At 33.8% G+C, this 26061-nt stretch overlaps 1 protein-coding gene across 1 annotated transcript in view; it reads right to left on the bottom strand.

The window, feature by feature from the left end:
• The window catches only part of LOC116738220 (low-density lipoprotein receptor-related protein 1B-like), an 867486-nt gene that overhangs the window by 26174 nt on the left and 815251 nt on the right, over positions 1–26061 (bottom strand). Inside the window, exons 15-17 of the mRNA XM_032594108.1 lie at positions 21784–21906; positions 10210–10350; positions 5838–5963 (exon numbers count right to left, since the gene is read on the bottom strand). Coding sequence (XP_032449999.1) covers positions 5838–5963; positions 10210–10350; positions 21784–21906 — 390 coding nt within the window. The remainder of the gene's footprint in view (positions 1–5837; positions 5964–10209; positions 10351–21783; positions 21907–26061) is intronic.

Here is a 26061-nt window from a genome sequence, read left to right on the forward strand (position 1 = left end):
AAAATAAAATAAAATAAAATAAAATAAGAGTCTCCATAAATCAGGGTTTCAGAGGTCATATAAAATAATTTCTTAAAAGTTATATGCTAGTTGTCTCCTTTTAAGCAAAGTGTAATTGCTATGTTAAAATGTATATATATTATTAGTGAACACTGAAAGGATCACTTGAGAAAAATGAAAAATTACTGGTTTGATTGGACATATTAGATTCAATGTACCATTTCTATCCTCAGTGTCTATAAATTAGAAATTCCATAAAATTATTACACTATGTATTCTACTTTGTTTATATGGATAAGGGTTCTGAATCTAAAACATTTCACATAATATTTGAGTTTTCTCTTTTTACAAGTAGAGTGTTTATTTTACATTATTAGATTTTAAGTATCTCAACAAACATGTATACTGCTGAAGTTTTCAATGTTGACATTTCAAGCAGGATTAAATATTTGTTGTCTCATTTGGCTAACTATAGATTTTCTGTGAAATTATTCTAACATTTAGACTAAATCAACAGAGTTCCTAGGTAATTTCAATAAAACTATATCTACTTGAAATACACACACACACACACACGTACATAGTCCATATATAGATATGGATTAGCCTAGAGAAGAATGAAGACGTTGGCATTTAGTTCACTTAGTGGGAAGAGAGGGCATGGAAGTATGAGGAAGATTCATGTTTCTTAGATGTCTGTATTGTTTCACTGATTGCAGTAAATACTCTTTACCTTTTGAGATTCAGGAGAAATTTAATAAGAAAGGTTTGTTTTGTTTTGTTCCGTTTTTTTCCAATTCTTTCTCCCTTTTTCTTCCAGCTCTCCCTCATTATTTCCCTCTTTCCCTTCTTCCTTCTTCTTTCCTTTTTTCTCTCCTTTCTCTCTCTTTTCTCTACTTTTCATTCTTTCCTACAACTCTCCTGTCGTCCCTCATTCCCAACCTATTTCATTCCTCAGTCTTTCTTGTGTTTTTGCTTTAAAGAAGGATATAGAATTACATAGTTTCATTTCATCTCCATTAAATTCTAATTGACTCATAATAAGAATATATTAAATATCCCAATATTCCAACATTCTTTTATCTGATTTTTTTTTTCATGTCACAGTACTCCTTGTCATTCAGGCTTCATTTTAGTAAAGTTTTCTCAGATTTCTTTCATGAGGATCGCTAAGATGATTATAGAGGAAAATGAGAACTCCTAAGGACCTGTTTCACATTGTGTGTGGTGTGGGAATGTATGTGTCACCTCACTAACTCAGAAGCTTAAGGAACGGTTATGACCTATTACACCAAAGAGTATTTTCTGGCTTATTATTGAGGAATAGTATGCCCTGAGAATATATGAATTTTTTGTCCATTCTAATCATGGACAAATCCTCTGCTTAGTCCACCAAGGAAATTTAAGTAATTTCACATAAGAAAAAAAAATGCTTCATTCTATAAATCTATAAGTACTGTCTGTCTCTATGATATAATCAGATTGACTAAAACATCACTTTCTAATCACTGGATTTATATCATAAAGATACAACCTTTACTTTTTCAGTTCTTGTCACCATCATTTCTAAATTAGTTTGGAGGTGAGATTAGCAGAGCAGCCCCAGAGCAATCTAATTTTGTAGCAAATGCTGCTGTAATGAAGAGGAAATTTACACTTCTTCAGTGGAATTGTTTATCTAGCAGTGAGTGAGAAATCCACTGACACAACGTGATTTTTTTCTACTCATCACTAATTATACTTCTCCTGCTGTCCTGTAGCAGTGAGAAATCCCACAATGCAGAGGAACAATAAGGAGGAAGAAGACAAGAGAGCTTCACACATTATTCCTAACCTTTGCTGTATTTTAATCAAAGCATTCTACTTAAACAAAACATATGTCATATCAAAACATACTTTTCAATTTATCTTGTAAAGAAGTTTCATCTTTAATATATCAGGTTTTCTTAATTCAATTGTATCTATTTAGTTTAAGTTTACTCAAAATTTGTGAAAGATGTGAGAAGAATAAATATTATGTAATCTAATTACAATTCCATACTGTGGGGAAAAAAATCTCATCTGAAATTGGCTAGGCTTTCATCTAAGTATCATCATCAGCGGCTATGAGGAAAAAGACTTGAAACTACTTCTCATCTTTGGCCTCTGGGTCTCTCTCATAAGTACAGAAACATATTTTCTTTTTGTGAGGAAGAACAAGCACCAAGCTCCTGCCTGTCAGCTCTTTTCTGCCTGCTGTACATAGGCTGTTTCCTCTTCCAGGCATACCCTCCAAGCCCTACCAAGTAGGACTTGACCTCATCCTCAGCAACTATGCCAATCAATCGTTCCTTTTTTTTTCACAGTGAAATATTTCTATCACATAGAAAAATATAAGACATAATAATATTAACACCTGTCTACAATCATATAGCTCTATCAAATCTTTTTTTTCCTATGTTTACTACAGACTATTTTTTGGTTTTTTTTTTTTCAGAAAAATGTATTATAGTTATATTTAAAATCTCCTATGTAATTTTTTCCAATCATATATCTCCCTCTCTCTCTTTTTATATGTAACTACTGTTCTTAATTTCTTTTTTATTTCCATATTTCCATTTTTATTTCCATATTTAATAATCCATATCGTTATTTCCATATTTCCATTTATAAAGCAATAAACACATATAGATTTGTTTTATATTTTTATATTTCATATAAATGGTACTAAATCACTTATAATCTGTCAACTTTCGGTTAACGTTCATTTTGAAATTAATTTCTGTTGATATTTAAGCTCTTGTTCATTCATTTTAAGTATGAAGGGTATTGTATTATGTGAATATAAAACTATATGTGTTATATATGTGAATGTACATATATTTGGTGTTATATAGCCATATATAAATATATATATATATATACATATAGTTTTATAGTTTCATATATAGTGGATATACATATATTTGTTTTTCCTGATAATGGTCATTTAAATTGTTTCTAATTTCTCAATATTACCAGCATTAGAACAATGAAATTCTTACTTGAATTGCTTTGTACATAGGTATTAAGAGTATAAATCTAGAAATGGGATTATAGACTTGAAGGTATGTATGTGTCTGCATTTATGGATTTGATCAAATGCTTTTCAATGTAGAAAAACAATTTATATAACCACCAAGAGTGTATGATGGTTCCTTTTATTCCACAATCTTGTCAATGGTTAATTTTATCAGATTATTTTTCCTCCTTAAATGGCTTGAACTATTATACACATCTCTTTCTCTTTGTCTTCCTTTTCCTTTTTCTCTCTTTCTTTTTTTTCTTTCTAAGGCTTAGCCTGGATATCACCTCCCTCAGGAAGTGATCCCAGATAGACAAAGACTAAATTAGTTTCCTTGTGCTTCTATTTGTAGCTCATTTTGAATTTTGCATTAGAATGACCTGTTTACATGTTTTCTCCCCATCTTCATTCAGCTTTTTAAGGAAAGATATTTTCCTTATTTTATATCTAATGTCATGATAGATATTTATTGAAGTAGCAGATTCATGGAGAAATACCAAAGGAACAAAACAAGAAATTAGCTTCTTATAGGAGAGGATTTTATTTTAGATATAAAGTACTCACAATGATAAAAGGTACAGGACAATGGATTCAATTACAAAATAATCCCACCCTTTGGAAAATCCTTTATCTATGATATTTTTTCCATGTATGTAACTATATATAGTAATGGCCCAGACAGGGAAATTATCTAATGAATTTGCCATATATTTTTTTTTCAGTATGATTAACTATGTGACATATTTATTTATTTTGGTCATACAAAATGAAAATATATTGTAACATAACAACATACTTAATTTTCAAAGCTAAAAGGCATATTTGTTTCTCTTCTTATTCAGTTTCTTAAGGCATACAGAGACCATAATATCCACTATAAATATACTGTAAAGAAGACCTGGTCCTGACTGGCAGACTTCAGCTGGCATCACTAAAAGTGGCACTTGAGGTGCAAAAAGATTGTGCCCTATTTCCTAGTGGACTACAGGTATAGGGTTTCCTAGAAATCTCACAAATTAAGATTAAATAAGATTGATTTATAAGTAGCTAGTGAATCCCAAACGTGCCTTTAAGACTCATGTAGAAACAAGCAGATTCTAAAAGTCTAGTAGAAATGAAAAAGACATGGTATTATGAATTGAGTCAGCAATGCTTTTTCTTTTAAAGTGAAAACAGACCTATCTGTTTAGGATGTAATGAAACATAGTCTCAGAATTATACCTTAACCTTAAAAAATAATAAAATTGTACCAGCTTGGAAAGACGCTTCATTATAAATCATAGTCATAATTGTAAGAACAATCTGGGCAAAATCAAATTGACCATACCTAAAATTCTAACTGATAGAATAATATAGTTTGATAACAAAATTATAGGCTTGGAGAATTAATCATACATCGAGTTTCCCCTAAACTCTTACCAATGATGTGAGTTAAGGCAAGTGCTTTCTCCCATGCCTTGGCTATGAAATGAATGGGTTCGAAGGGAGAGGCTAGGACTAGAGGGTCTCTAGGGGTTCCTTCTGATTAGGTAGTCCTTTGTAAAACAGCCTTCCATGACACACAAAATGTCTTGAAAATAATCACTCTAAAATACTGAAGCAGAGACAATAGGGACAAGAGAATCGCCCAGGATCCTCACTAATATGTAACTGTGGATAAAGAACTGAATATAAGATGCAGGTTAGGATTATGGAATGGCAACTGTTTTGCTCTTTCATTGTTGTTTAGTAAATGATGAAAATCTGTTAAGGAAATATTTTCTAGTTAATTCATACTCTGGGAGAGCAGAGAGAAGTATACAGGGAAATAGCACTGCACAAAAGTACAAGCTTTCCCAAGAGAAAACCAGTGGCCCAACCTAGAGTACAAACCAGGCTTCAAGAGCTTCGGGTCTTTTCTCCACATGCTGCCTTTACATCTTTCAGTAATTGGTTGTAATAATTTTTATTTAGTGAGACTTATTTTGGAAAATAGAGGAGGGGAAGAGTTGATACATTTTGACATTGCAGTATGCAATGATTGAAAAAAAATTTACTAATCGTATCAACATGAGTCATCAAATACAGTTCTTTTCATTGTTTCAAAAGAAGCTCTAGGCTGCTGCTAGTCAATATTATTTTTCAACACTTATCTGACTAATCATGACCTTTCTGGCAATCTGCTGTAACCTGTACCACAAGCTATATATTCTCATTCAAAGAGAATTTGATTAGGGATTCACAGATTTATTACAGTGGGATAAATTATATGGCAATGTAAATAGGCTTCATGATCTCGGGACTTTCATGAAAAAAAAAATTATCCCCACATAAATAATGTCCCAGGAAAAGAAAACTATTTACAGAGGTATTCTGTAGCAGACTAAATAAAATAAATACATAATTTTTAATGTAAAACAAAACAAAACAACACACACACACACACACACACACACACACACACACCAGTTCTCCTTGTGAGATGGCCTATATCACAGCATGCTAACAAACCTTAACCTCCAATGCCAATTAAGATTTAGCAGGAACAAGTCTTGCCCAAGTAGTATATTGACACTCAACCAATATGGATAGATAAAGTGCCAAATTACTTTGGAAAGCAGAGTCATGCCCAAGAATTAAGTAAAAGTTAATTTGTATTCTAGCTTTTGTGGCATCCAACTCTGAATTCATTTACTACAACAATAATAAGATCATCAGCCCTAGGAAGGTTCAGCTTAGTTCAAAGCACTGACCTCCATTTTTATGGAGACTAACTTTGGAAGGGATCTATGTATATATTCAAGCAAACCTTTACCTGCACAGGTTTGATTGGATTCATCTTCATTGCTTCCACAGTCATTAGCTCCATCACAGAGCCATCTCTTGGGGATACAGCGATTATTTTTGCATTTAAACTGATCATCAGGACAGCTATGATTGACTGGGAAGGAAGGGAGGGGTGTAGGAAGAGAAGAAACAAGGTTATTAATTTAAAATTGGATAAATTATGATTAAGTTATAGTTACAGAAAAGTCATAGTAATTGTTATAGTATAATAAATGCCACAGCTTCTTTCATTCATTGTTTCATATTTTGAGGAAAGTATTAACATTCTAGGCTGTGTTAAAATATAATACTTTTATGAAGACACCAAGAAATTAAATCTCACATAAAAGGAAATATATTAATTTATGTCTTCACTAAAATCAACTATCTCACTAAGTTTGTTTTCCATCCCTTATCACAGTGACTCAATTTCAGAATTTTTGCCAAACATATTTGAAATACCTCATATTTTAATATGAAACATAACAAATATGTATCAAATAATTCAATCATATATTAAAAATACATTTTCTTAAGCCACACATCCACTCAGTACTTATTGAAATATTAAATAAGCCCAATTTGGTTATGCTTTGTCCAATGTTTCTTAGGACTGGAAGGAAGAAAAAAATGCATCATTTGTGACTTGGAGTTGATGCGAAATATGAGATCCTGCATAATTTTAATAATGAAAATGAGCATCATGAGTTTTTATCCCTAGTACAAAAAATAAACATGCATCCGCAAGATATACTGAGGACAAGACCAATCCTCATATGGGAAGCTGTGCACAGCTAAGGATTAAACCTCCAATATCTAAACACAGCAGGAGGCCATCTTAAAGTTAACCTTCTGTGATTATTTTCCTGCATCCTGGAGGCTAAATTCCTAACTGAATTGGCATGCTCCTCAGTATTTGTTTCACCACTTCACTTTCTTTTTGAAGTAATTTTCCTTGTGCCCAGTAGTTGCACTTCTGTATGATAAAAATGAATTTTGGTATTAGTTTTACTTAGAATTTGAAAAATAGCCATTTTATCATGCTGTTGCATAGCAAATGTATGCCTTTCCAGCCAGTTTCTATAAAACACTGTATCTTAAAGTACCTTAGGTGAGAGAGTGGTTTTATCACTTTTTAGAAAGTTTTTATTATGCATAGTGAAAAAAATAGGGGGAAAAGCCTTATGTTTCCTGGCATTTGAGCACGGTTAACATTTTCTACTCACTTCAGGGAGTTGAGCAAGAATAGTTGCTCATGAGAATGAAAGTCATTCAATATGTTAGATGGTCAACATTTTAAAGTACCAAGATTATGCAAAAATATTTCAGTGAAGCTTGATCAAGGACCTTTGCAGTTTTCATCAATGATGTAAATCAGAGTTCAAAAAGGAGGCATAAATACAACTCATAGTCCTGCAATTTGAATTGAGAAGCTAAATGATAGAAAATTGAATGATAACAGAATTCAAAGTCAAACCTTATGAGTATTTAAAATATAAATAATCTTCTGAAATGAATTACACAGTGTTGGAATATTAACCATGGAATCTCAGGATTATAATGCTGGTCTGAATCACTGCAAGTTTAGAAAAGATACCATCTCGCTGGAAGGAGGCCTGAGAGGTTTAGTGCTCCATTGCCCCATTTGTTTAGTGATCTCTTCTCCAGGTGTGAGGTGCTGTGTTACACTCTGAGACTACAAAGATGTTACCACATAATGTGTCTCCTCATAAAGATATTCACCAAGATAAGGAAGCATATGATTGTGATACTGTTGGTTAACTAACATGATAAAGAAATACACATGAGATGTTTAACTCCAACTGGGCTATATAGAGAAGATTTTTTGATGTTCACAAGAGACTTCCCTATAAAGGTAATGTGAAACTATGGTGATTTCCATAGATTAGAGTGTTACACAGGAGAGAAACAGGTGGACATTTTTTTAGAGACCTACTTGTAGTCCAAATTGATAAGAACAAAGATTGTAAGTGTATGATGATACGCATGTAAGGCTGAAAATGTAATTATGAGTCATGACATGCAGTGCTTTATATATGAGTCGGTGGATTTTTTTGTTAGTTATAGATTTACTGAAATAATGAGATTAGACTTCATTCTATAAATACTGGTAACTCAGGAAACAGAATGGAAAGTGGGCTTTAATTAAGGGAGCAATAGTGGTAGGAATAATAGCAGGGCACGTGCTGAGTTAATCTAGGATAGGAGGCTAATTTAGCCAGTGAGGATTGAGAGATGGTAAAGATAAAAATTAATTATTTAGAGTTGAATATGGATTATATGTGAAATAAAGGACTGTAGGAAAAGCCCACAGCATAGGCTTGGGTGGTGGTATGGAAAGTTATGAAAATAATCAAGAAAAAAATCCTGACGAGGAATTTTAACACTACAATTAACAGTACAAATGTAATGCCCCATATGCTCATAGAGGAAATTAGTTTCTTTGTGAGTTGGTGAAAAGAACAATCACACAGAGGGAAGCATGGACCTAAGGACTACTGCATGACTATCGTGATGAAATACTCGTGTTCTGTACAGGTGCTCTGTGACTATGCTGGAAGCTGATATGCAGGGAGCATTCACTAAAGCCATGAATAAACATTACGAGTCAGAAGGAATGAGGCAATCAATTTACTCAATAAATACTACACCATTTGTGTCAAAAAGTAGAGAAAAAACACTTTCTCCTTAGATGAAATGCTCCTCCATTCTGAAGTTTTTGTATAATTGTATCAACTTAGTATTTGATGTGTTATTTATGGTTTCACACTTTATAATGTAGATATTAATAAGGTTGAAAATATGAAGCACATAATGTTGAAGTCAGAGTCCATGTTTGAAAATTAAGGGAAAATAGTGTTCAATTCATGTATTAAATACAATTTCTATATTATGCACACACAATATTTTTTAAGAGCTCATATTTGGGTTTTATCCCTAAATGCAGATAGTTGCATTATACAGACGCCCAGACCAATTCTGTCCATTATTAACAAAGAATCATTAAAACGTTATTTTTAGTCTTGATTTAAAAAAAAAAAAAACAGAAGAAAAAGAAAGAAAGAAAAGAAAATGGACTGTTAATTAACTCAATTAGCTCAACTATTTTACCCTGGAAAATGTCATCAATTGAAAGGAAAATAATTTTCTTTTTAAAATAATTTATCTGGGTCAAATTAAAAGACCAAAGATAACAGGGGCGCCTGGGTGGCGCAGTCGGTTAAGCGTCCGACTTCAGCCAGGTCACGATCTCGCGGTCCGTGGGTTTGAGCCCCGCGTCGGGCTCTGGGCTGATGATGGCCCAGAGCCTGGAGCCTGCTTCCGATTCTGTGTCTCCCTCTCTCTCTGCCCCTCCCCCGTTCATGCTCTGTCTCTCTCTGTCCCAAAAATAAATAAACGTTGAAAAAAAAAAATTTTAAAAAAAAGACCAAAGATAACATATATAAATCACATACCTCTCTCCCTGTGAAAAGATCTTATATATCTCAAAGCCATTCCAGTATGACTCTAATCAAATATATTGTCAAAACATTTTTTAAATATGTTTCTCAAAGTGTTTTACTTTCATATATGTGGGACAATTCCTTATTCTAACCAGAAACATAAAATTATTCCGACTATGGGAAATGATAAGCAGCTAAATAGAAGCCAAAGGGAAGAAAATCAAACCTTCAATTTCCATCGGAGTGCCCCATATGTGTCTCCTACCATGTACTGAGCCAGTGAAGTTAGGTAATGACATGTTCCAAAACCATGTCTGTGTCCTTGGATCTTCTTCAAGGCTCTGCTGCCAAGGGGCAATGGAGTAGATCGTGACCTTCTGTGTGAGTAGTTCTGACTTGAGGGAGTTTCAATTGATTTTCCACATCTTCGAATTCAGAGATCCAGAAGGATCTCCTATAGCAACTTTCTAACAATGGTGTGGTGGCACTGACAGTATAAAGGAGGGAAGGAAGGACTTCTGGTAATATGGACTTCTGGTCCATATGGTAATATGGTATGATGGTAATATTGTAATTATTATTACAATATATTATTTTACAATAAATATATTTTACAATATATTGTAATAAAATATATTACAATAAATTATTACTATATAAAATATTATAATATGGTAATATGGTAACATGGTAATAAGGACTTCTAGTTAAAATGGTAATATTAAAGATGGAAAAGGATGAGAAAAACAGTGCTTTAAAACCATGCAAGAAGACAACCTAAAATCTACTCTCTGTAGACTAAGGGAAAAAAAAGCTGAGTTCAATTCTTTATCAAAGATATTTTTAGATTTTTCAAAAGACTCAGGAAAATGTAATATTATTTGAAGGAAAACATACAGCAATTTACTGAATCTTCATCACTTCCGTCTAGACAGTCATCATCACCATCACATTTCCAGCGAGCTTGGATACAGTGTCTGTTTTTACAGCGGAACTCTCCAGCTTTGCATATGTGAGGCAATACTTCTCCAGAATTAACTAGGGTTAAAAAAAAATCAAAGTCATAAGAACAATACTAGCCATGTTCAGTTCATTACAATGCAAACTTCATTTTAATAACAAAAATATTGATTCATTTTATTGAAAATATAAAGACATCTTAACATTGTAGTGACAACCATCTCTAAAAATGAGAAAAAGGTAAGTTTTTATGAAAATAATTATTCTACTAAGAATTTTAAAGATTTTAAACTGTCACCAAAATAATCACTAATAACAATAATAATAACATAATACCACCTCATATTCATGTTGAGCATGTAGTTTTACTTTTTAAAGGGCATTCATTCATAATCTCAATTATCTTCATGACCCTTGACAGGGTAGGCATGGCAAAAAATTTTACTACCTTCATTTTACAGATAAGTGCACCCCAAATTAATCAAAGTGAAAAGACAAGGCAATAACACAGCCATGGTAGTCACATTTACTTTGCTGGTCTGCAAGTGGGAGAAAAACTCAAGTCTGGTTAGGTATCCATGGAACTATTAATCAAAATCATCTCATTGTACATCCAGATTCTATGCAGTATTTTCTCTGAATACTCCATGTTCTCTAATCAAGTGTTAGGAATTCAGTTCATTGCGATTTATTCACAAATTGTAAGTGTTAGGGACACCTGGGTGGCTCAGAGTGTTGAATGTCAGATCTCGGCTCAGGTCATGATGTCACTGCTCTTGAGATTGAGCCCCGTGTTGGGCTCTGTACTGACTGTTTAGAGCCTGGAGCCTGCTTTGGATTCTGTGTCTCCCTCTCTCTCTACCTCTCCCCCTTGCCTCCCCCACCCCCGTCTTTCTCTTCCAAACATAAACACTAAAAAATTTTAAAAACAAAGTATTATGATGATTGTTATTGTTCACTTTGACTGGATTCAATAGAGTTTACAAAGAGACAGGAATGTGTAGCAATGGTTAAAGTAAATGGTTTATGTTTCATGGACCAAAAAAGGTGTTGAATTATCAAAAGTTAGATTATTGTTAGGAGAAACAAACCCAATCTTTCCACCTGATGGCTTTAAACTTTATTTTGGACAACTCATTTGAACTGATAAATGATCACAAAACCTATATACAAGTCAATAATATGGGATATTGGGAAAACATATATGACATTTCCAGAACACTTGGTGTCAGCACTCCCTTAATCCTTGCATTTTCCCTGCTCCAAAGAATGGAAGAGGGAATACGACCCTTCAACCTTAACTGTGGAGAATCTGCTTCAGAGAGTTATGCAGTGAAGCACAAGACATGAGGTTTCCTGTGGTTGGAAAAGAAAAACTGCCCATTAAATTCAGACTCTTGCTTAAGGCTGTAAGTGTAAAAACTAATCAGTACAGTGAATGAAATATTCAATTCAAATAAAGGTAAGCCTGTGTTTCTTCTATCCCCTCTCAGACAGGCAGACACTATATGCAGGAACTGAGAGTAATTTTATCTCCTTTTTAATTCTAATCCTTTTTCAAAACAAAATGCTGAAGCAGCAATTTCTCTAATGATGTCATTTCTTTAAGGTCACTTGAAAGTAAAAAAAAAAAAAAAAAGAAAAAAAAAGTAAATTGTTATCTATATAGAACAAGTTCCAAATAGGAAACGACAACAATTTAAAACCAAAGAGGGCAAATCATTGGTTCTCCCATTGAACTCTGAGGAGCAACTAGTTGTGAGGGTTAGTAACCAAAGCAAAGTGGAAGTACTGGGATATGTCTGGTCTTTTCTACAACAGAACTCTCCTCTCAAAATCTCTACAATCGATCACCGATAGCATGCAAACTTTCCTAACTTGAGTCCCAAATTTGGTCAATTGGACCCTAAGATTGTTGAGGGTGGTATAATTTCTTCTTTGACTCCATATAAGCTCAGCTTAGAACTGGGCATTTAATGAAGAGTGGTTTGATTAATTTCTATTCTATAGTGATTAAGCCTAATGGTCAACAATCTCAGTTAAAAAAATCTAATCAGATAAGAAAACTAATTTGAGATGCAATCAGTTTTCTCCCAAACTTAAGTTCAGCTTTAAGATTTCCTGTAGTCTCTCTATAGTTTACTTCTATAATGTATCACATCAAATTGGTTGATAGCTTGAGGACTAGAAAATCCCAGAAACCATCTTCTTTTTTTCCTGATAAAATCCCACCAATTTAAAAAACTTGGCTTTCATATGGTTATTTGATCAAATAAACCCAATTGACAGTTTTAAGAAATGATCAAGGATATCCATATACAAGGGTGAAATTATAGCTGCTTCTGCACAATTACAATTATATTAAAGAAGAGCAAGGTGTCTAGGGAAGGACAAACTGCTCTCCCCCAAATTAGTATTTTTAAACTAAATATTCTTTAACATAATCAATTTAGAGATAAGGTCTTTACGTCTGTTAAGAGTTCAAATGTTTTTCAAGTGATATTTAGATCATTATGGAATGAATGCAATAGGCAAAATTTCCAAACTGGTTTTAAACATAGTTTCAAATATGTGTGGTAGTTGGTTATTTTTAAATGATATTTGCAAATACAAAGTTGGCACTTTTCAAAAATACATGATGACAATGTCCAAAGTTTTATTCTCATTTTTCATGACAGACTGTGAACAATTGTTTGAAAACCAATAGAGCCAACCTCCTGGGATAATTTCATCTTGTTATATTTACTGCTGTTATTGATCTACATCAATGTCATTACTGTATATCATTATCATTCGTAATAGCTGTTAGGCATTGCTTATATCTGTAAGAACAGATATAATGAAATATATACAAATACATTTGACATTTTAAAGAGTGTCTGCAAGTCCTCTTGTAGGCCCTGCAATTTGTTGAACAAGAGGCATTTCTCCACTGCATTTCTATACTTCTTGTGTCAGTTTTTATTCTGGACTTTTCTTCAAGAATATTTATATAGCTCACAGCCTTGGAAGACAGAGATAATGCCACCTTCTAGAGCAGAGAGTATTTTTTTCTCTTGGCCAAAATTGTAAAGATAATGTCTTCCTTAGGGGCAGAGTTTGGGAAGATTTTTTAGTAGATTCAAGCTTGAGGTTCCTCAGTGTGAATACAAATTCACTGTGTATGTAGCTTCCACCTAGACCTGCCTGTGCATTGCCCCCACATGATTTGGGGGTGAGTAGGACAAGGAGAAGAATATGAACAGGAAACTCATGCTGCCTGCTGTGACATGACTAATAACATCATCTGTGTCTGATCCAGGAGTTGTGGGTCTTCTGTCAGAATCTAAGAAGCTTTAACAGGTTCACATTTTAGCTTGCCTAGGGTAAAAATCTCAGACCCTTCAGAATTGTTGACATACTAGTAAATATTAAAAAAACAAACAAAAAAAAACATACTGAGTATTTGACATCATTAGTTTTTTCTAGTCCTAACCCAAGTCTTCCAGATGTAGACAGAAGTTACAAGTCAGTAGTTTCTATGTCACACAGAAACCATGTTATGAATGCTATCAATTGGGTATGGGCAGGATTTTTAATGATAGAAGACAGATTATTTTGGAGCTAACAATGTCCATTATCAAGAAAACATTTAGGGGCGCCTGGGTGGTTCAGTTGGTTGAGTATCTGACTTCAGCTCAGGTCATGATCTCACTGCTTATGAGTTCGAGACCTGTGTCGGACTCTGTCTGACAGTTCAGAGCCTGGAACCTGTTTCTGATTCTGTGTCTCTGCCTCTCTCTACCACTCCCCCACTCACGATCTCTTTCTCTCTCTCTTTCTTTCTCTAATAAATAAACATTTAAAAAGTAAAACAAAAAGAAGACATCTAATGTGATAGGTGATAATCTGGATAAGATGGCAATTTAGACATTCAAAAAGCATGGGCTTTTTTTCCCAGCATTTTTTCCCAGCATTGACCTAACTCTGTGGAATTGGATGGCAAAGTCATATATCATAGCACCCCAGTTGATGACCAGGCAATCTACATACTTTTGTGAGAATCAATTATATGATGAAGCAAATATATTTGGCATCACATTAAGGGAGCCAATAGTATCTAGAAAAAATAAGAATAGTATTCTATTACCTTGCAAAAACCTCTATAAAGGAGTAATTTTATAATTAATTTTTATACATCTAATGTGTCCATTTGAAATCCTTGAATGTAGGAAGGGAATGTCACATACAGAATAGAGGTATTAACCTAGAATAGAACCAGGCATTGAGGAGATGTTAAAAATTACTTGCTGCCTAAATTACTGGAATTAGCAGAGATGGATAATCCTATGTCACAGCCTTATTATAGGGAGAAATTCTATCTCTGGGGATTGTATAAATACTTCATGAAAACAATTTCATTTCAAGTGGCTAAAAAAGCTAATAGCCTTCTACCATCACCCAAGATCATTGATGAAGTGAATTTAATTGATGAGAAAAAGATTTATATGTAGATAAACAGAAAGAGGGAGTGATAAAGTTTCCCCCACACCAAAACAGTGAACATATAGGAAACCTCCATGAAAGTCACTCTTTTCTGGTGTTTAATGTAACTGAACCTATATAGCACTTGTGTGTTTGGGCAGACACATACATTGCTTTCAGTATATTAACAAGTGCTAGAAATGCAAGCTTTGCTTTAGAGCTGTGCTTTGCACTATGAATTTGAAAACTGATGGAGAATCCGTAATTCTACTGCTAGGGTCACTTCTTATAAAAATATTACAACATGATCTCACCAGAAAACTGACAAAGTCATAAATAATCCTTTAATTTAACCAGGATCAAAGCTAAAATGACATGAATCACAATATTCCCAGCAAGGAACTATCAGGTTTCATACATCCTATGATACCTGCTGTTAGAACATTGAAATTAGAAGGTCTCCACATGACCCTTCCACACACTACAAAGGGAAATATGCACTCTAGAATTACTTCCCAGAAAAAATGGGATGGCAGGAGTAAATGTCCAGATTATAAAAAAGTAAAGGGAGGGGCGCCTGAGTGGCTCAGTCAGTTGAGCCTCCGACTTCGGCTCAGGTCATGATCTCACAGTTTGTGAGTTCGAGCCCCGCGTAGGGCTCTGTGCTGACAGCTCAGAGCCTGGAGCCTGCTTCGGATTCTGTGTCTCCCTCTCACTGACCCTCCCCCATTCATGTTCTGTCTGTCTCTGTCCAAAAATAAATAAACATTAAAAAAATCAAAAAAAAAAAAAGAATTAAAGGGAGAAACTTTACTAATAAACTGGTTTATTTTATTTTAATTTGGAATAATCTCAGATTTGGATCTCAGCTCAGCAATTGAACTTGATACATATGTTCCTAACCTTGGTTTAATAAGCTATGGTGCCCATGAACAAGTGTCTATGTTTCTAATTTCATTTATCTTCTTTTTAATCCTAGTCTGGTAACATAGATATAAAGTAATACTGTCTCTTCTGTCAACTAATGTTTAGCTGCAAACTATATCAAAATCATTATAACTAAGCCATAAAAGCATGAATCCCATTACAAAAAATAAAATTTCTATTGTCCTTGTACATCTCACATCACAACATATTTATTTACAAATTGGTTTTGTATTTTGAGAGAATTTCTAACTATCCCTTTATTTAGGCAGGTAGACAAAAAAAAAACTAAAAGAAAACTTCAAGTTGTAGTGGTTTTGATGTATATGAGCTTGCCTATATAGGAAGGCAGTGCAAATAATGCTGCCATGGGTTTTGAATTTTCTCCTTTATATCACAGCAGGATGACCTTTCATTAGATAGAGTGGTCTTCTGAGCAGCCAACCTAAGTGGTACATAATCTTCTGTGAGTTCCTATGCACAGAAGGCCATAAATATTCATCTGGATGGGGCTTCTAAACTTTTTAGTGCCTTAAACTTTTTACTACACATTAGATTGCATATATCCTAGAACATAAGGCTTGTCACAGCTGAACAGATAAATGGCTTAGCCATAGTGGAGCACTGTTTTTGACAGAGGAATATATCTGGTGTTCCACAAGGTAAAGAAGGTCACAGAGTACCACTGACATATAATTGTGCAAGGCTACCCTTGGATGATCAATACGTTTAAGTTGCTCTCTTAGGAAAAGCACATTGGAAAATCCTGTCTTTTCTTTCAGGCCACTAAAGAAGAATTTAAAGAATTACTGTCTTATTACTCTAGGCAAAAATATCCTATTGAAAAAAAAAATAGTGACTATCTTTTTTTTTTTCCAGGAGCTTACTTTCTTGGGATTATTCATGTCCTCATTTATTAATTTTGTATGTAGTATTTCCCCCCACAAAGGCATCAAATAAATTAAAACAAACAAACAAACAAACAAACAAAAAATCTCACTTGATAATTGATCAATGGGCTTTACATATGTCTCTCTGGGGCAGTCAGTTCCAGGTGCCTATGCTACACCAGGCATCATTTCTAACTGTGACACGATTTGCCCATGCCACACAATATTCACAAGGACAAAGACTCCAGCCTACTCTCATTCTTGATTCCTTCCAGGCATGGAATTAGAATTCATCCTTAATCAATCATGTAGCATGCCAATATTTTTCTGCTGGGTGAATGCCTCTCTGGCATAGCCTTATGCTGCAAATTCACTGAGAAACAACCATTGGTGTTTAATTCTGTCCTGACCAACTTCCAATGGGTTTTTGTTCATTTGATGTCAATTCAATGAGGATGACTGGAACCAGAACAATCATATCTCAATGGTTGCAATATGTATTTTGTTAACTCAGATTACAGAGTTAATCCAGCTGAGATAAATTCATAAAACTGTAATCTAGCCTGAACTAGATGAGAAGCTCAGAGGAATCAGTATTAATAAGACGTCAGTCACACACTCATATTTGTTTTATACCATACTCGGCAACCATAAACTCTGTGTGTACTTCTTTCGCGTTTGAATTTCCTCATCTGAAAACTAAGAAGGTTAACATATCCTTTGAAAACCTTTGCCATTAAATATGAGAAATGGAATAATTTATATAAACACACTTTGAGTTCTGTGTAAGAAATGAGTAATTTTATGGTCTATCCTAACTTTTCCCATTACATTGGAAAGAAACCTAGGCAAGTTGCATGACATATTAGACATATAGTAGAGTTTTAAACAGTCAAATGCAACAACAAATTGTCAAAGAACATCTCACATGGTTTTGTTGATTTAACATTGTTTAGTCTAACAAGTATAGATAATATAATCTTCTTTCTTATATCTTTATATTGCATTGACGTTATATCATCAGTGAATTGTAGAGATTAGAAAGACACCAAGAATACAGAAACATTTCTATCTTTCACCAAATGTATAATTACATGTGTCCGGTCATGAAAACAAATTTCCTAACATGACTGCATGACCAATTCCGTGTACAGTGTTTCCTTACAAGCCAAATTCTCCCAATTTTTACTTACACAAAGATTTCCAATGGCTAGTATTTTTTCTACTTCAATATTGATATAGGTATAGATATGCCACCTCATAAGGAATCCCTAAGTTTTTAGTGGGGCATAGAGTGAAGGAAAAAGAAAAAATAATCTGGAAGTCAATGACCCAGATAATTATGATTCACACAATTAAAATTAAATAACTAATTAGAACATTTCAAGCTTAAAAAGTCATCAAGATATCAGTATCTGATGTATAGACCTTCTGTTTAACTCTTCAGTATGAAAATTAAGATGAAGGATAAAAACTCACAAGATCCCTGAAAACTCAGTCCCTTGATAACTTGACTGACACCATCTTAAGGGAATTTTGACTTTATTACAAGACCAATAGGACTTGATTTAAATATTCAGCCAAAAGTTTCTCTGATTCATATCACTAAAAATGGAATAAACCTGTTTTTTTTCATGTTTATTTATTTATTTTGAGAGTGGGGAGGGGTAGAGAGAGAAGGAGGGAGAGAGACAACCCAAGCAGGCTCCACACTGTGAGTGCATAGCCCAATGTAGGGCTTCATCTCACAAACCATGAGATCATGACTTGAGTTGAAATCATGAGTCTGAAGCTTAACAGACTGAGCCACCCATGCGCTCCAAGGCTATCTTTAGACAAACCCTTTGCTCCCGCAGTACTGACTGTGAGGTCTGTGCTTACCAAAAAAGGAGATACTTGCACTGTTACCTTCCATCCTTAGGAGGAAGTCTGGGGACAGACCAAGGTCAGGATGAGACTTGGTGGATGTCCACACATACTGTATGTATGTGTGTGTGTGTGTTCACCATTCAAAGTGTCAGATTTATTCAGAGGGCATAACAAAATATCTCATTTTATACCAGAAAAATAATTTTCGATGAACGTGTGGTAGACACTAAAAACTGAATTAGAAATCTGCATATAAACTATACGTATTCTCTCAATAGCTAAGTTATGATTTAGGCTATACAGACTTTACGCTGTTCAAAGCAATGCTTAATTCTTGTCTGTTGACAAACTAGGGGTCTCGATAGATCTCTTCTTTTCTGATGATAAATAAACAACAACAAAATAGGAATTACAAAATATTACCACAGAACAAAGGAAGGAAAACCACCTGATTACTCAAAGAAAGTATACTTCAAATAATTTTGTTCCACAGGAATTGTCTTACAGGCAATTTAAAAATCCCACTAGTAATGAAAAAGGCTTTCCCAGAGAAGTAAAATTCATATTTGTGCTCTCAAGTATATTATCCCAGAATAAATTAAATAGTATTTATTAAATTAAATAGTATTTCTAGAAGTTTGAAGAAAATTTTTGTCTGCCCAAGAATTAATATTCAGAAGAATTGTTAATCACATATAAATGCAAAGGAGACTTATTTAGAAAACAAAACAACTCCACAGTATAGAATCTTTGTACTCTTTTCTTCTAAAGAAGCAACTTTAATACTTTATCCTACACTTCAGTGAAAATTAATAATTAAACAATGAGGAGCTAAAGTTTGAATACTGAGCAATACAACTAGTGAAGCACTGATTCAGGTCAAAAAGAAAACATTATAAAATTGATCAACAAACTAGCTATATATGTCAAAACCTGTTATATAAAGACAATGATTAATGATTCAAAATATTTTTTGTCAGAAATACTAAATTATAATAAGGAATGAAATTTAGGAAGATAAAGAGAATAATACAAAGAAAGCCAAAGTCCTCATCTCAAATAGTTAAAATTCAAAAGTAATAGAATTTAAAGCTGGTGTTATTATTCCAAATGCTTAAAAAAGATGTAAAGAAGATGCAACAAATTGACCATGGACTATGTGCTAAAATATAGAAGGGATCATAAACAGTAAGGAAACGCACAAATGGTGTGTAAAAATAGATCAGAAGTAACATCAAAAATCAAGTAGAAAAATGAGGATAAATGGTTTAAAAGTCATGTTTACAAAGAAGATGTAGTCACATGATAAGACACTTATGCTCCAATTAAGTAAAAATAAAGCACAAGATAAATTATACCAAGGTATGATCTAAAATTTGTAACACTGCAACATAATTAAGAATTTGGTCTCCAAAATAAAATAATTTAGGGGCTAAATTCCAAATGTCCTGATTGCTAATTATATGAATTTTGAAAAGTTATTAACTCTCAAGTCTTCATTCTGAATAATAAAGTGAAGAAGTAAAAGTATCTTCCTTATACGGTTATTAACAGCTAATGAGAATCATGAAATCTATACAAGAATTCAATACATTTTGCCTATGATTATCATTAGTACTAGTAAAAAATAATAACCTCCAGGGATATATAATTAAAAGGAACAACATCAAAATGTTTTAGTAGTTTATTGCTGGATTGTAGCATTACGGGTAGATTTTTCATTTAAATTTTTTCTATATATTTCTCAAGTATTACCACATATTAAATCATTTAAAAAATCCTTGCGGCACCTGGGTGGCTCAGTCAGTTGAGCATCTGACTCTTGATCTCAGCTCAGGTCATGATTTCACAGTTTGTGATATCAAGCCCTGCATAGGCCTCAGCACTGACAGCCTGGAGTCTGCTTGGGATTCTCTGTCTCCCTCTCTCTCTCTGCCTCCCCCCACTCATACCTGCACTGTCTCTATCTCTCTCAAAATCAATAAATAAAAACTTTAAAAAAATCCTTTATTCACATTATTTCTTCTTCAGAAGAAATCAAATATTTCAGTTAAGTTGAAGTCTTCTTCATTATACTTATTTCTCCTGCCTCCCCAGAGACAATCATTATCACTGATGGAAAAATCCATTTATTTGTGTATTCTTTAACAATTTGTGACAGTTAATTTTATGTGTCAAGTTGAGTAGGCTATAAAGGGCCCAGACATTTGGTCAAATATCATTCTGGGTGTGTCTGTCAGTGTTTTACATGAGATTAACATTGGAATCTATAGACTATATTAAGCAGATCACCCTCTCAGATGTGAGTGCTTCTCATCCAGTCAGTTGAAGGCCTGAATTGAATGACAAGGCCTACCTTCTTGCACATAAGAGGGATTCTTCCTGCCTGACTGCCTTGAACTAGGATATTGTTTTGTTTTGTTTTCCCCTGGCTTAAGACTCCAACTAAAACACTGGCTGCTCTTCATGGGTCTTCAGCCTAACCAGCATTTGGACTGGAACTACGCTATTGGTGCTCCTCAGTTTCTAACTTGCTGACTGCAAATATGGGGAGTTGTCAGCCTCCGTACTTGCATGAGCCAATTCCTCATAACAAATCTCTTTCTATACACATACATGCTATTGGTTCTCTTTTTCTGGAGAATCATGAGTAACATGCAACGAATTCAAATCATTCCAGAAGCATTTATATAGTATTCAATACATACATATCATTGCTCCTATTATTGTGGCAAGGGACTTGATATGTATAGACAGAACAAATTTCAAAAGGGCCACATGAGAATAACAAGATGCAACAAACTGAGGACGGTCAGTAAAAGTTAATAAAGTGCCTTTAATCCAGATCAATTAATCCAACTAATTCACTACTTTGATAAAGTCTAGGATTTCCCTAAGTCTCTTCTTTTGTCTGCTTCTTTTCACTTCACAACAAAGATAGATAATCAACCTTATTAACTATTTAGTTGAAGGTCTTACAATGTGCATCAACTATCATCTATATAACTAACAACTACACATCTATATAACACACAACTACACTATCATCTATATAACTAACAACTAACCTCCTAACAGTGAGGTTCCCTATTTTATGAAATAGTCTTCTGTGGTATATATATTTTACTAAACTATTATGCAGCAATGACAAATACTCTGGAAAACTTCATCACTGGTCATGTTTTTAAATTAAATTAATTCAGTTAATTATTTGTAGTTTAAAAAGAATTATACCTAAGTGATTATCTGAATTTTCTCTTTCCAAGTTTGATTTTTTCCCCCTTGGTTTCATATGCTTCTGTTCTTCAAAAATATATGGACAAACAATAAGTGTAACAAATACAAAAACACAAAGAAAACTTACATATGCAAGTTGTCCCATTTTCATCTAAAAGTTGATTGTCGGCACATGCACATACTCGGCCTCCTGGAATGGCTAAGCACAATGTACTACAGCCGCCGTTATTTACTCGGCACATGTTGTCACCTGTAAGAGGAAGGAAGTGAATATGTCAGAGAACTGTGATTCCATCCAAAATTAGCCAGGTTAAGGTTCACATTCTAAGCTATGTATGTAGGCATAAGAATGTACACATATACAAGCATATGTATATTACATATTCATTAATGTAGTCAGGATATCTTCTGAACACTAAGTAAAATTCAGAAACATTTAAAAATATATGACACACTGGGAGATAAAAGGAATTTGCATGTTGGTTAGAAGATATAGAGGTATGTGTGCAGAGAAGTACCAGGAGACAGCAAGGTTACAGGACATGATGATGTCTGTCCAGGATAGCAGATTAGGCCTGGTATATTCAATTCTGATTTCTTTCTAAATTGGATCATTAACACTTAGAATGTGACTTTGGATATTAAGTGAACAGAAAGCAAATGAGCACAAGGGAAAGGAGTGGAATATACTTCCCTCTTGTTCAAGGAGCACATTGACATGTTAGTGCATTGATGAGTCCAAGAAACACAGGTTTTACTATGAAACTTTAAAAATGAATGGTCTTGTAGTGCCAGTAGAATGTATAACGCACAAGGGTAGAAATGTTGTCCCAGTGGACCATCCCAGTAGACCTAGCCAGCAGAAGCACTGATAAGGTAAGCAATAGATATCAATAAAGCAGGGGAGATTCACAAAGGTATTATCCATAAACATCTGTGAGACACCCTCGGAAACTAAGATAAATCTGACATAAAATTTTGAAAGGGTTGGAGATTCTATACAATCTGGGTAATCATCATTTTGATGACATTTATTCCTAGAAGATGGAAAGGCAAGAAATAAAGCATATTTACTTCTAAATATACCTATATAATGTTACAAAGAAGTCTATAATACTAGCAATCTAATTGGCAAAGTAAATGTCCAGGCTATTTAACATTATGTTGCAGTTTTCAAGGTATCAATAAGTAACATTTGATTATATCAGAAACTCTAACTCAAACACTAAAAAATAGTTTTTAATTACTTAGAATGACTACACTAAAATAATGTAATCATTAAAGTTGTATTGGCAGTTGAAGCACAGTGCCAAAAAATGTGACTGGTGTGACAGATGAGACTATTGTACTGGGTTAGGTGTGCTATATAGCGAATATTAAGGAATGACTTTAAAAACAAAAACAAAAACCCTCAAAATGGTGCTATATACAATATTTAACTCATTCTCATAGATCATTTTGTGTGTCTACAGATTGCAAGAAACAATCTGAATTATATATTCATTTCTTTTCATTACTCTGAGAAGTAAATTAAATTTTGCATGTTTATAAAAGGTAAAAATATACTTGAAAGCTATGGAAACTAATAATTCAGGTTTTAAATTTTTTTTTCAACGTTTTTTATTTATTTTGGGGACAGAGAGAGACAGAGCATGAACGGGGGAGGGGCAGAGAGAGAGGGAGACACAGAATCAGAAACAGGCTCCAGGCTCCGAGCCATCAGCCCAGAGCCTGACGCGGGGCTCGAACTCACGGACCGCGAGATGGTGACCTGGCTGAAGTCGGACGCTTAACCGACTGCGCCACCCAGGCGCCCCTAATTCAGGTTTTAGTATCAATTTCTGAACTCAGAGGATAATGAAGCTTAGTTCAAACTTTTTCCAACAAGAGATGTAGAACTTTTTCTTTTAAAGTTTATTTATTTATTTTGTGGAGGGTGGGCAGGGGCAGAGAGAGGGGGGGGAGGAGAGAATCCCTCCACATTTAGCACACAGACCGAAGCAGGGCTTCATCTCATGACCTTGAGATCATGACCTAAGCCAAAATCAAGAGCTGGTTGCTTAATGGACTGAGGCACCCAGGTACCAAGAGATGTAGCAATTTTTTTAAGCAGTGTTCAGATACAGCCATGCTTCTTCCATAACCATAGACTAAAAATGTAATACTTCATAGGGAAATAGGTGTTCTCAATATTTTATGAATATTATGTACAGTCTAACTGTATATTCATTACTTTAGTAACATTCAGATTATTGAAATTTTGATTTAACCAAAGGATTTTGAGAAATATATGAAGAATTTAAAACAGTAAAAAGGAAGTACTGAAAGCAGTATATCATGTCACATTTTCATATTGAAAATATATGCTATGGGGGGCCAGGGTGGCTCGGTCGGTTAAGCGTTCGACTTCGGCTCAGGTCATGATCTCACGGTCCGTGAGTTCGAGCCCCACGTCGGGCTCTGTGCTGACAGCTCGGAGCCTGGAGCCTGCTTCTGATTCTGTGTCTCCCTCTCTCTCTGACCCTCCCCCGTTCATGCTCTGTCTCTCTCTGTCTCAAAAATAAATAAAACCTTAAAATAAAAGAAAATATATGCTAAATATCACATTATTATTTTTTCAATAGCATGATTCGTGCTTACAATTCTTATTCAATATGAAATGTAAGTATTTAAAAATAAATTACCATTACTTGAACTTTTAAATATATTCCTTTCAATGAATTCTATACATTAAAAAGAGGAAGTGATATTTCTCTTGTCATGATAGAAATCCAAAATCTAAATTAATTTGAATAATTTCATATCTCTCATGAGAATTGCCTAAATCATATATATTCTTCAGTTTACTTCAACATATTTCAGATACAGCTCATGTGGCAGTTTTTATTGAATTTCTAGCAGGTTGCAAAACTTTTCATGTAAAAATATTCTCTTAAAAATATGATTTAATGACAAACAGCATTAAAATTTTTATACACAGGGGCGCCTCGGTGGCTCAGTTGGTTAAACATCCGACTTTGGCTTAGGTCACGATCTTGTGGTTTGTGGGTTTGAGCCCCACGTCAGGCTTGTGCTGACAGCTCAGATCCTGGAGCCTGTTTCAGATTCTGTGTCTCCCTCTCTCTCTTCCCCTCCCCTGCTCATGCTGTCTTTCTCTCTCTCTCTCAAAATAAATAAACATTAAAAAAATTATATACCAATATTAATGAATGAGTGCCTATTAACAATCGATAGCTATCGTTTTGAAAATTCACAGTGCATTGATGTCAGGGATAGTTACCTTATTTATTTATTTGTTTGTTATTTATACCATATATTTAATTCAATTTTTATAATAAGCTTTTAAGGTAGGCTTATCTCATATGCAAATGTGACTACTGAAGAGATAGGGTTTAAATGACTTTTCTAATGTCTAGAAATAAATAGTGCTTATTAAAAAACAAATAAAGTAGAATAAGGATTACTATAATTATTTCTAAATAATTGAAAACAAGGATTTTTTTAATCTAAAATTTATGCTCTTATACTCTTAACTCTTTTATATATGACAAAATAAAATTAAATCAATAAAGGACAGAGAAATAACACAGTGAAAACAACACAATGAAATCCTAGATTAAATTACTTTGGAAGTAATTACTTTTGAAAAAATCAAATAATGAAGGAAAACAAATAAGGAGTATCTTTTAAAAATAAGTTCAAGATAGTGGTCTGTCTGGGCCAAAATCTTTGTCTTTCCCCCCAACCTAATATGTTAGTTAAGAGAAGTGGAATTACTCTACCCCCTATAGAGTCTCGAACAGATGAGTGTTTGATAAATATTAGTTAGTTGATGAATGAATGAATGAATGAATGAATGAATTAATGAATTTTAGTTGATGAGTGAATGAATGAATTTTAGTTAGCAATATGACAGAAACAATCATTTGGGTGTGCAGATACAAGGTACCTGTATGTTGTTATATCTAAGTCCATTTTAAGAAGATAAAGGGGCTTTTCTCATTTGCAGGTAAGTACGCATATACTCTGTCTACATACATTTCATTTCAAGGTAGATTATTTAAAGGCATATTACAATTCTCAAAGAATAGTAATAAAGATGTAGATGATATATGAAAACATTTCACAAGCTTATATTAAAATATTAGTGCTTAATTACTTGAAAGGATATATGCTCCCATGTTTATTACAGCATTATTTATAATAGCCAAGAATGGAATCAACCTAAATGTCCATCAACAGAAAAGTGGATAAGAAAAATATGATCTACACACACACACACACACACACAGACACACACACACACACACACACTGGAATATTACACAACCATTAAAAGGATGAGATCTTGCCATTTGCAACAACATGAATGGACTTAAAGGGTATTATGCTAAGTGAAATAAAT

The sequence above is a fragment of the Lynx canadensis genome, chromosome C1, assembly GCF_007474595.2.
Source record: "Lynx canadensis isolate LIC74 chromosome C1, mLynCan4.pri.v2, whole genome shotgun sequence".
NCBI lineage: Eukaryota > Metazoa > Chordata > Mammalia > Carnivora > Felidae > Lynx > Lynx canadensis.